At 43.7% G+C, this 13,008-nt stretch overlaps 1 protein-coding gene across 1 annotated transcript in view; it reads right to left on the reverse strand.

The window, feature by feature from the left end:
- LOC135545964 (alpha-1,3-mannosyl-glycoprotein 4-beta-N-acetylglucosaminyltransferase B-like) overlaps positions 1 to 13,008 on the reverse strand; it is a 222,333-nt gene that overhangs the window by 101,645 nt on the left and 107,680 nt on the right. The window contains exons 2-4 of the mRNA XM_064973976.1: positions 11,938 to 12,117; positions 5,540 to 5,683; positions 1,637 to 1,770 (exon numbers count right to left, since the gene is read on the reverse strand). Coding sequence (XP_064830048.1) covers positions 1,637 to 1,770; positions 5,540 to 5,683; positions 11,938 to 12,117 — 458 coding nt within the window. The remainder of the gene's footprint in view (positions 1 to 1,636; positions 1,771 to 5,539; positions 5,684 to 11,937; positions 12,118 to 13,008) is intronic.

Genomic DNA, 13,008 nt, shown 5'->3' on the forward strand with positions numbered 1-13,008 from the left:
CAGTGCCTCTTTTTACTTGGGAAAAAAGTCAAATTTTTCCATGATATCCGCCCCCAAAAACGTGTAGACCTCCACAAGTCTAGTTCATTCTTGGGAGCAATTCCAAAGGTAAATGATTTTATTTATTTGGTTATCTGGCTTTTGTGAAAATGTGCCTTAACGTGCCACGTTCATCTATACAAACAATAGTACGCAAGTATAAACACAATGGGACCATGCAGCCGTCATACCGCTCAGGAAGGAGACGCATACGGTCTCCTAGAGATAAATGTACTTTGGTGCGAAAAGTGCAAATCAATCCCAGAACAACAGCAAAGGACCTTGTGAAGATGCTGGAGATAACAGGTACAAAAGTATCTATATCCACCGTAGAAGAAGCCAAAACCGACATAAAAAAGCTTGACTACGGTTTGCAACTGTACATGGGGACAAAAATCTCAATTTTTGAAGAAATGTCCTCTGGTCTGATGAAACAAAAATAGAACTGTTTGGCCATAATGACCATTGTTATGTTTGGAGGAGAAAAAGGGGGATGCTTGCAAGCTGAAGAACACCTTCCAAACCGTCAAGCACGGGGGTGGCAGCATCATGTTCTGGGGGTGCTTTGCTGCAGGAGGGACTGGTGCACTTCACAAAATAGATAGCATCATGAGGGGGGAAAATTATAAAATTAACCCGCACCGGTACCCCCTGTATATAGCCTCATTATTTAGTAAATATTTTCTTAACTCTATTTTCTTAAAAATGCATTGCTGGTTAAAGGGCTTGTTAAATAAGGCTGTAAAGAATTTCACGGTAAGGTCTAAACCTGTTGACAAATAACATTTTATTTTATTCGATACAGTACTTCAATAAATCGTTTCAACTGGTACCGGGGGACCTTCAGATGAGTGTTTTGTGGCCTGTGGGAGTCCTATTACACCTTTACACAGAAAGGTCATAGCGTGTAGCGCAAACTGCTTGGACTCTACAGACAGAAGTTGTATCGACTTTAGACAAGTCCCAAGATGCTTGTGGGGGGTAGCAGAGCAAAACGGAGATTCTCATCTTTCCATAGAGGGGTCATAATAGGCCAAACCATTCGGACACTACAGATGATTTTGCGAGAAGACCGATTTTCAGAATGTCTCATGGTCTAACAAAAAGCGCTCTAGCTCTCACCTTTCTCCGCAGATGCGGAAATGTTACATATGCGGATGCCGTGGATTGAGATGCATCCAATGCAAAGAAACATGTCTAGCTTAAACTGACAGATTTTTATGGGGATGTTTTTGTCATGCTTATTAGATTTCCGTGGGGGTGCGGAGATCGACCTTAGGGAGTTAATATGGGTCAGACAAGTTAGTGATGGATAGTGTCTAGGCTATTAGCGGAGCAGTAGGGGATGTGTGTGCTAGTGGCAGTAGCCTGGGGTAGCATCACTCATTAGCTCTTCAGATCACTGACCTTTTATAGACACAGTACATATACACTCACAAGCACGCAAGCAGACCCATACACACACACATAAAGAGTTCACGGACTCACTTCAAAAGCCATGACCACAGAAGGTCGGGACACACAGCAGACCACACACCACACACACACACACACACACACACACACACACACACACTCTCATTCTGTAGTATCTCACCTCAGCGATGAACACCACAATGACGCAGTCCTCCTTCTCTGCGGCACTGAGCTCTGTCATCAGAGAACTGAGGGTGTCCGTCAGGTAGGAGTGGACCTCCCTCTTCACACTGGGCACGCCCATCACGATCGACACTGACACACAGACCAATCACAGTCAGTACAGGGAGAGAAAGAACCAACGACATGCTAGATTGTGTGGAATGAGCCAGTCAATAGAACTTATTACGGAGTGACATTTCACTGCGGTCACGTGGGTACGGATGAGAAAAATCCCTCAAATTCAGCCATTGGCGTGCATCCAAATTAGCCCCAAGGTTGCCTTGCTAAATCTTGTTCATTCTCTTAAATTAAATACCATGTCTGTTTTCTCATTAGCTGGGAATGTTGTTGAAATGTTGATAAAACATACATTGGTGATATTGTCAATAATCTAACTGCAAGATGGTGCTGATAGAGATGGCAGCTTCACTTCTAGTACTTAGGAAACTGTGCAGTATTTTGTTTTGTTAAATATATTATTTCTTACATTGTTAGCCCTTAAGTCTTATTACATATTGCCGGGAAGAACTATTGGATATCATAGAGATGTCAACTTACCAGCACAACCAGCCCTACGGCCAGGAACACGACTTTCCCGAAGCAAATAATTTGACTGCACCTCCCAGGACATTTGTACTGATTCCAGAGGCCGACCCAAAACAGTGCCGCTGGAGGAGAGGGTGCCGGAGCGGTTTTCTAGTGAGAATTTGGATGTGCGTACACCACCCACCACTTTTGAGTATATTACTGGCCAATGTCCAGTCCCTAGTTAAGAAAGTCACCAATATCAGGGCAAGAGTTGCTTTCCAAAGAGATATCCAGGATTGCAACATACTCTGTTTCCCGGAAACATGGCTAGCTGGTGAAATGCTGTCGGAGTCCGTACAGCCAATGGGATTTTCAGTGCATCTTGCCGACAGGAATAGACATCTCTCCGGGAAGAAGAAGGGCGGGGGTGTATGTTTCATGATTAACAACTCATGGTGTAATTGTAACAACATACAAGAACTCAAGTCCTTTTGTTCAGCTGACCCAGAATTCCTCACAATAAAATGCAGACCGTATTATCTCCCAATAGAACTCTCTTCTGTTATCGTCACAGCCGTGTATATCCCCCCGCAAGCGATACCAAAACGGCCATCAAGGAACTTCACTGGACTTCATACAAACTGGAAACCATATATCCTGAGGCTGCATTTATTGTAGCTGGTGATTTTAACAAAGCTGATTTGAGGAAAAGGATACCTAAAATCTATCAGCATATCGATTGCAGTACACGAGCAACACGCACAACCATTGCTGCTCTAACTTCCGCAATGCATACAAGGCACTCCCCCGCACTCCTTTTGGCAAATCCGACCTTGACTCCATTTTGCTGCTCCCCTCCTATAGGCAGAAACTAAAACATTTGAACAAGTGAAACCTTGCAAGGCTGCCATCCCAGACGGCATCCCTAGCCGCGTTCTCAGAGCATGGGCAGACCAGCTGGCTGGTGTGTTTACGGACATATTCAATCAATCCCTATCCCAGTCTGCTGTCCCCACATGTTTCAAAATGACCGCCATTGTTCCTGTTCCCAAGAAAGCGAAGGTAACTGAACTAAATTACTATCACCCCGTAGCACGCACTCCTGTCATTATGAAGTGCTTTGAGAGACTCGTCAAGGATCATGTCACCTCCACCCTACCTGCCACACTAGACCCACTCCAATTTTCTTACCGCCCTAATAGGTCAACAGATGATGCAATCGCCATCACACTGCCCTATCCCATCTGGACAAGAGAAATACCTATGTAAGAATGCTGTTCATTGACTACAGCTCAGCATTCAACACCATAGTACCCTCCAAACTCATCATTAAGCTTGAGACCCTGGGTCTCAACCCCGCTCTGTGCAACTGGGTCCTGGACTTCCTGACAGGCCGCCCTCAGGTGGTGAAGGTAGGAAACAACATCTCCACTTCGCTGACCCACAACACCGGGGCCCCACAAGGGTGCGTTCTCAGCCCCCTCCTGTACTCCCTGTTCAACCACGACCCCTTGCCCATGCACGCCTATAACTCAATCATCAAGTTTGCAGACAACACTACAGTGGTAGGCTTGATTACCAACACCGACGAGACAGCCTACAGGGAGGAGCTGAGGGCCCTCGGAATGTGGTGTCAGGAAAATAACCTCTCACTCAATGTCAGCAAAACAAAAGAGATGATCGTGGACATCAGGCAACAGCAAAGGGAGCACCACCCTATCCACATTGACAGGACAGCAGTGGAGAATGTAGAAAGTTTTAAGTTCATCAGTGTACATATCACTGACAAACTGAAATGGTCCACGCACACAGACAGTGTGGTGAAGAAGGTGCAACAGCACCTCTTCAACCTCAGGAGGCTAAAACAAAATGTGGCTTGTCACCGAAAACATTCACTAACTTTTACAGGTGCACAATTGAGAGCATACTGTCGGGCTGTATCACCGCCTGGTACGACAACTGCACTGCCCACAACCGCGGGGCTCTCCAGAGGGCTGGCATTCACTGGTTGAAGGTGAAGTAACTTTTGAGTTGGAGTTGACTGGTAACTATGACATGAATATATATCATTTACAACATTTGGACGGAAGCTATAATCCAGTTATAATACTTTTTTTTTCAACATGTGCAGAGTGTGTGTCGGTATTTCTTGAATTCAGGCCTGGCTGAACTTGTTCAATAGGGAAAGATTGCTTCCGTACCCCACTTCCGCTGAAAATGTAACTTTCCTGTGTGACCTTATTGTTCACGACAGAGATAGAATAACTTGTTTTCTGAAGAGTGAGTCAAAGAGATGGTGAGATGAAATAGATGAGGAGAGAGAAGTACAGAGAGAAAGGCTGTAGATTGTATATCTGGCAGGGGTGGAGAGTGGAATGACTTACAAGGACAATCTTGTCAACACAATAAAAATACAATGCCCTGTAAATGAATGATGGTGGTGAGTGATGGAAAGAAAGAGAAGAATACATTGTCAAGGCTGAATTACAATTCAGGTATTTTTTACCAACTTCCCATTCCCATAGGGAGGAAGTCCACATCAATAGCAGTGTTTCTGCAGCAACAGTTGATTATAGTACCCTGTACTCGTCCTCACCATCCCTTCCTCTCCCATTGTGAGCTAACATAAGCAGACCCTAGCGGCTATCTTCTCCATTTAATATGCCCATAAAACATACTCTTGATTACTAGAGGGGAGCTAAGGGTAGCGTCCTGGCTAGTGCTCTACGAGGCACCCTCATGGACGTGGCCCGAGGAATTGATTTAGGGGGGTTTCAGTGGCCAGAACATAAATCTCACACACACATACACACACACACGTACGTACGTACACACACAAAAGCACAAGTGCTAGCAACACGCACACACCCACACACTTGTTAATAGCACCTCTGAGAGCCTAGCTGTCTGTCTGGAGAGTATGGATGGCCTCTCCAGGGGGGTGGAGGTTTAAGGGGGGGGGGGGCTAGCTCCCGACAGAGGGTGAAGTCTAAATGGGCTACTGGCACAGCCACAGTGGGGCAGAAAGCCAGAGAGGGGAGGTTGAGGATGAAAAAAAATGGTCTGGACAGTAGACACTATTACTGTTCTGAGGGGAGGGAAGAGGTGGAAGTAAGAAAGGATGGAGATAAAAGAGAGAAAGAGAGAGAGAGAATGTGTGCATGTGTCTGCGTCCATGCGTGGCTGCGCTTGTGTGTGTGTCTGTGTGTGTAGTATGCTCCTAAGTGTGTGTGTGTGTGTGTGTGTGTGTGTGTGTGTGTGTGTGTGTGTGTGTGTGTGTGTGTGTGTGTGTGTGTGTGTGTGTGTGTGTGTGTGTGTGTGTGTGTGTGCTGACCCCCGGTGCGTCCCTGGCCCACGTGCACAGCGGGCTGCAGGCTGCTCTCCTTGGCCAGGAGATGGGGCAGGTGGTGGAAGATACTGGGCAACTGGAGCACATTCTTATTGGTCGTCACATTCCACAGCTTCAGCTTGGTCTCGTCTGTCACACACACACACACACACACGGAAGAACGCATGCACGCAGACACGGAGCACACACACACACAGGGGTCAGAAGGGGATTAAAATGTTTTATCAGAAGTCACACATTATTATTAATGTGGTTAAAATGAGAATGGATGCTACTAAAGGGCTCATTCATGTACAGTATATTTGAGTAGCAATCTTTTCTTACTGACTGGATATACCATTCATATATAATTCAACCTAATCCTTACTGAAATAACAGTGGAGAGAATTATTTATTTCAGCTTTTATTTCTTTCATCACATTCACAATGGGTCAGAAGTTTGCATACACTCAATTAGTATTTGGTAGCATTGCCTTTAACTTGTGTCAAACGTTTCAGGTAGCCTTCCACAAGCTCCCCACAATAGGTTGGGTGAATAATGGCCCATTCCTCCTGACAGAGCCAGTGTAACTGAGTCAGGTTTGTAAGGCCTCCTTGCTTGCACACGCTTTTCCAGTTCTGCCCACAAATGTTTTATAGGATTGAGGTCAGGGCTTTGTGATGGCCACTCCAATACCTTGAATTTGTTGTCCTTAAGCCATTTTGTCACAACTTTGGAAGAATGCTTGGGGTCACTGTCCATTTGGAAGACCCACTTGTGACCAAGCTTTGACTTCCTGACTGATGTCTTGAGATGTTGCTTCAATATATCCCCATAATATCCCTACCTCATGACGCCATCTATTTTGTGAAGTGCACCAGCCCCTCATGCAGCAAAGCACCCCCACAACATGATGCTGCCACCCCCGTGCTTCATGGTTGGGATTGTGTTCTTTGGCTTGCAAGCCTCCCCCTTTTTCCTCCAAACATAACGATGGTCATTATGGCCAAACAGTTCTATTTTTGTTTCATCAGACCAGAGGACAATTCTCCAAAAGTTACGATATTTGTCCCCATGTGCAGTTGCAAACCGTAGTCTGGCTTTTTTATGGTGGTTTTGGAGCAGTGGCTTCTCCCTTGCGGAGCGGCCTTTCAGGTTATGTCAATATACAGTGGGGCAAAAAAGTATTTCATCAGCCACCAATTGTGCAAGTTCTCCCACTTACAAATATGAGAGGGGCCTGTAATTTTCATCATAGGTACACTTCACCTATGACAGACAAAATTAGAAAAAAATCAAGAAAATCACATTGTAGGATTTTTAATGAATTTATTTGCAAATTATGGTGGGAAAAAAGTATTTGGTCAATAACAAAAGTTTATCTCAATACTTTGTTATATACCCTTTGTTGGCAATGACAGAGGTCAAACGTTTCTGTAAGTCTTCACAAGGTTTTCACACACTGTTGCTGATATTTTGGCCCATTCCTCCATGCAGATCTCCTCTAGAGCAGTGATGTTTTGGGGCTGTTGCTGGGCAACACAGACTTTCAACTCCCTCCAAAGATTTTCTATGGGGTTGAGATCTGGAGACTGGCTAGGCCACTCCAGGACCTTGAAATGCTTCTTACGAAGCCACTCCTTCGTTGCCCGGGCGGTGTGTTTGGGATCATTGTCACGCTGAAAGACCCAGCCACATTTCATCTTCAATGCCCTTGCTGATGGAAGGAGGTTTTCACTCAAAATCTCACGATACATGGCCCCATTCATTGTTTCCTTTCCACGGATCAGTCGTCCTGGTCCCTTTGCAGAAAAGCAGCCCCAAAGAATGATGTTTCCACCCCCATGCTTCACAGTAGGTATGGTGTTCTTTGGATGCAACTCAGCATTCTTTGTCCTCCCAACACAACGAGTTGAGTTTTTACCAAAATATTTTGGTTTCATCTGACCATATGACATTCTCCCAATCTTCTTCTAGATCATCCAAATGCTCTCTAGCAAACTTCAGACGGGCCTGGACATGTACTGGCTTAAGCAGGGGGACACGTCTGGCACTGCAGGATTTGAGTCCCTGGTGGCGTAGTGTGTTACTGATGGTAGGCTTTGTTACTTTGATCCCAGCTCTCTGCAGGTCATTCACTAGGTCCCCCCGTGTGGTTCTGGGATTTTTGCTCACCGTTCTTGTGATCATTTTGACCCCACAGGGTGAGATCTTGCGTGGAGCCCCTGGTCTTGTATGTCTTCCATTTCCTAATAATTGATCCCACAGTTAATTTCTTCAAACCAAGCTGCTTACCTATTGCAGATTCAGTCGTCCCAGCCTGGTGCAGGTCTAGAATTTTGTTTCTGGTGTCCTTTGACAGCACTTTGGTCTTGGCCATAGTGAAGTTTGGAGTGTGACTGTTTGAGGTTGTGGACAGGTGTCTTTTATACTGATAACAAGTTCAAACAGGTGCCATTAATACAGGTAACGAGTGGAGGACAGAGGAGCCTCTTAAAGAAGTTACAGGTCTGTGAGAGCCAGAAATCTTGCTTGTAATAACCTCACACTCAACAGCAACAAAACTAAGGAGATGATTGTGGACTTCAGGAAACAGCAGAGGGAACACCCCCCTATCCACATCGATAGAACAGTAGTGGAGAGAGTAGCAAGTTTTAAGTTCCTCGGCATACACATCACAGACAAACTGAATTGGTCCACTCACACAGTCAGCATCGTGAAGAAGGCGCAGCAGCGCCTCTTCAACCTCAGGAGGCTGAAGAAATTCGGCTTGTCACCAAAAGCACTCACAAACTTCTACAGATGCACAATCGAGAGCATCCTGGCGGGCTGTATCACCGCCTGGTACGGCAACTGCTCCGCCCTCAACCGTAAGGCTCTCCAGAGGGTAGTGAGGTCTGCACAACGCATCACCGGGGGCAAACTACCTGCCCTCCAGGACACCTACACCACCTGATGTTACAGGAAGGCCATAAAGATCATCAAGGACATCAACCACCCGAGCCACTGCCTGTTCACCCCGCTATCATCCAGAAGGCGAGGTCAGTACAGGTGCATCAAAGCTGGGACCGAGAGACTGAAAAATAGCTTCTATCTCAAGGCCATCAGACTGTTAAACAGCCACCACTAACATTGAGTGGCTGTTGCCAACACACTGACACTGACTCAACTCCAGCCACTTTAATAATGGGAATTGATGGGAAATGATGTAAATATATCACTAGCCACATTAAACAATGCTACCTTATATAATGTTACTTACCCTACATTATTCATCTCATATGCATACGTATAGACTGTACTCTATATCATCGACTGCATCCTTATGTAATACATGTATCACTAGCCACTTTAACTATGCCACTTTGTTTACATACTCATCTCATATGTATATACTGTACTCGATACCATCTACTGTATCTTGCCTATGCTGCTCTGTACCATCGCTCATTCATATATCCTTATGTACATATTCTTTATCCCCTTACACTGTGTATAAGACAGTAGTTTAGGAATTGTTAGTTAGATTACTTGTTGGTTATTACTGCATTGTCGGAACTAGAAGCACAAGCATTTCGCTACACTCGCATTAACATCTGCTAACCATGTGTATGTGACAAATAAAATTTGATTTGATTTGATTTGTTTGTAGGTGACCAAATACTTATTTTCCACCATAATTTGCAAAAAAAATCATTAAAAATCCTACAATGTGATTTTCTGGATTTTTTTTCCCCTTTTTGTCTGTCATAGTTGAAGTGTACCTATGATGAAAATTACAGGCCTCTCAACTTTTTAAGTGGGAGAACTTGCAAAATTGGTGGCTGACTAAATACTTTTTTGCCCCACTGTAGGACTCGTGTTACTGTGGATATATATACTTTTGTATCTGTTTCCTCCAGCATCTTCACAAGGTCCTTTGCTGTTGTTCTGGGATTGATTTGCACTTTTCGCACCAAAGTACGTTCATCTCTAGGAGACAGAACGCGTCTCCTTCCTGAGCAGTATGACGGCTGTATGACGGCTGCGTGGTCCGTACTATTGTTTGTACAGATGAACGTGGTACCTTCAGGCGTTTGGAAATTGCTCCCAAGGATGAACCAGACTTGTGGAGGTCCACAATTTTTGGCTGATTTCTTTTGATTTTCCCTTGATGTCAAGCAAAGAGGCACTGAGTTTGAAGGTAGGCCTTGTAATACATCCACAGGTACATCTCTCATTAACTCAAATGATGTCAATTAGCCTATCAGAAGCTTCTAAAGCCATGACATAATTTTCTGGAATTTTCCAAGCTGTTTAAACGCACAGTCAACTTAATGTACGTAAACTTCTGACCCATTGGAATTGTGATACATTGAATTATAAGTTAATTAATCTGCCTGTAAAAAATTGTTGGAAACAAGTAGATGTCCTAACCGACTTGCCAAAACTATAGTTCGTTAAGAATAAATTTGTGGAGTTCTTGAAAAATTATATTTAATGACTCCAACCTAAGTGTATGTAAACTTCCAACATCAACTATATATATATATATATATATATATATATATATATAGCCAATTTGTCCTCCATTCTCATGTATTAGTTATATCATCACTACCCACAGTACATTACTTCATGATTACAGAGAGGTTCATTTAGAGTGCAACCCATCTTTCTGAATGGTTAGATACTGTTGTGAGGTTCACCCAAATAGTGGCGCCCACATATCCTTACATCCACCCTTACAGAGAGTTGTAATAGTTTAAAAAACAGTGTACGGTGTTCTTATACAGTGCCTTCACAAAGTATTTATACCCCTTGACACATTTTGTTGTGTTACAGCCTGAATTCAAAATGAATTAAATATTTTTTTCTTCCCCCAGCCATCTACACACACACCATAATGACAAAGTGAAAACATGTTTTAACATTTATTGAAAATGAAATACAGAAATCTCATTTACATAAGTATTCACACCCCTTTGCTACGACACTCCAAATTGTGCATCCGGTGCATACAACTTCCTTTGATCATCCTTGAGATGGTCAATACAATGTTTGGAGTCTACCTGTGGCCAATTCAATTGTTTGGATATGATTAAGGAATAAACACACCTGTCTATACAAGGTCCCACAGTTGACAGTGCATGAGTAGGAACTATACCATGTCCAAGGAACTGTCCTTAGATCTCCGAGATAGAATTGTGATGAGGCATATAGAGCTGGGGAAGGGTTTAAAACTATTTCTAGTGTTGAAAGTTTCCAAGAGTACAGTGGTCTCCATCAATGATACACATGTTATTACCCAGACTATGCTTAGAGAAGGCTGTTCGATCAAACTGAGCGACCTGTCCAAGAAGGACCTTGGTCATGGAGGTGATCAAGAACCCAATGACCACTCTGACAGAACTACAGTGTTCCTTGGCTGAGACAGGAGAACCTCCCAGAAGGATAACAGTTTCTGTAGCACTTCACCAATCTGGCCAGACAGAAGCCACTCCTGACAAAACAGGCACATGATAGCATGCCTGGGGTTTGCAAAAAGGCATGTGAAAGACTAAGATCATAAGGCAAAAGATTATGTGGTCTGATGAGACAAACATTTCACTATTTGGCCTGAATGCAAAGCACCATGACACACACAGCTCATCACCCATCAACATGGTGGTGGCAGATTCATGCTATTAGGATGCATTTCAGCGGCGGGGACTGGGAGACTGGTAAGAGATAGAGCAAACAATGAATGGAGGCAAATGCAGGTAAATTCTTGGTGAGAAGCTGCTTCAAAATGCAAATAAACCTTAGACTGGGGTGAAGATTTACATTCCAACGGGACACTGACTCAACTGACTCAGAACAAGAATGTGAAAGTCCTTGTGTGGCCTAGCCAAAGCCCAGACTTGAATCCCATTGAAAATCAGCTGAAAGACTTGAAGAGTGTTGCTCACCACCACTCCTCATCTAAACTAACAGAGCTTGAGAAGATCTGTAAAGAACGGGAGAAGATCCCCACATCCAGATGTGCAAAGCTGAGACAGACATACCAAAAAGACTCACAGCTGTAATCACCATCAAAGTTGATTCTACAAAGTACTGACTCAAGGATGTAAATACTTATGTAAATGGTATGTCTCTGTATTTAATTTAATACATTAGCAGAAATTTCTGAAAACATGTTTTCACTTTGTCAGAAATAAACCTAATTAATTCATTTTGAATTCAGGCTGTAACACAACAAAATGTGAAATAAGTCAAGGGGTACGAATACTTTCTGAAGGCACTGTAGATGTGGCTTTACAGTTGCTTAAATTGTAACTGATTGTTGTAAAATCTAGCCAACTTATTGACTGCTTATAATTGGTTCTGACTAGTTCTGACTGGTTCTAACTAGTTTTTCCTCCCTCCAGTCTGTTGGTCTAACCGGAAAGGCTGGCCCAGGTGCGGTTGATGTCCCTGAGGGCCTGCTTCTCGGCGATGGCCCTCTTGATCTCGTCCAGCACCAGGTTGAGCTCCTTGGAGCGCTTCAGGTTTTCCTGCTCAGCAGAGTGCAGACGCTCCCTCAGGCCCAGAAACTCACGCTGGTAAATATCCACCACATCACCTACAGAGAGAGAGAGAGAGGAGAGAGGTTTGTGAAAGTCTTAACAGTTATGTTGAGTCTTACTTTCTTCTGTGATTTGCTATTTTGCATAGTATTACATGATTTTAATTGCTTGAAGAGCAACACATTCATTGCTCGTTTCATGCCAATAAAGTATGTTCAACTTTTAATTTGAGAGGGGGAGAGGGAATGATGGCGAGAGGGAGAGAGAGAAGAAGAAGTGAGAGAGACAGAGAGAGGAAGACATGAGAGCAATAGGGAAGAAAGAGCGGACCGTTACAGGGGGACACAGGTTGACAAAGTAATTTTACACAAACATATCAACTACACACCATAACCATAAATGTCACCCTACAGCATCTTGACATGGTTTTTATGAGGTACACAGACAAAACAGATACAGCATATAGGTAGTCCGTCCTTGGTGACTTTACGCAGCATTTAAAAGGAGTGATTTACCGTGGTCAGCGTGGAATACTTTTCAAGTCATTACCCCTCTTAACAACTTGATCAATAGGCACTATGCTCTGGACTGATATGCATCGATCCTAGTGGACAAATCACCTCACTTAACACATAGATTGTTGGACCAAATCGACGGTAGCCTGGTCCCAGATCTGTTTGTGCTGTTTTGCCAACTACTATGGACGTACATGTACAGTGGGGCAAAAAAAGTATTTAGTCAGTCACCAATTGTGCAAGTTCTACCACTTAAAAATATGAAAATTACAGGCCTCTCTCATCATAGGTACACTTCAACCATGACGGACAAAATGAGAAAGAAAACTCCAGAAAATCACATTGTAGGTTTTTTTATGGATTTATTTGCAAATTATGGTGGAAAATAAGTATTTGGTCAAGATTTCTAAAAAATACCTTCCCTCTCTCATC

Source organism: Oncorhynchus masou, chromosome 9 (genome assembly GCF_036934945.1).
Source record: "Oncorhynchus masou masou isolate Uvic2021 chromosome 9, UVic_Omas_1.1, whole genome shotgun sequence".
Taxonomy (NCBI): Eukaryota; Metazoa; Chordata; class Actinopteri; order Salmoniformes; family Salmonidae; genus Oncorhynchus; species Oncorhynchus masou.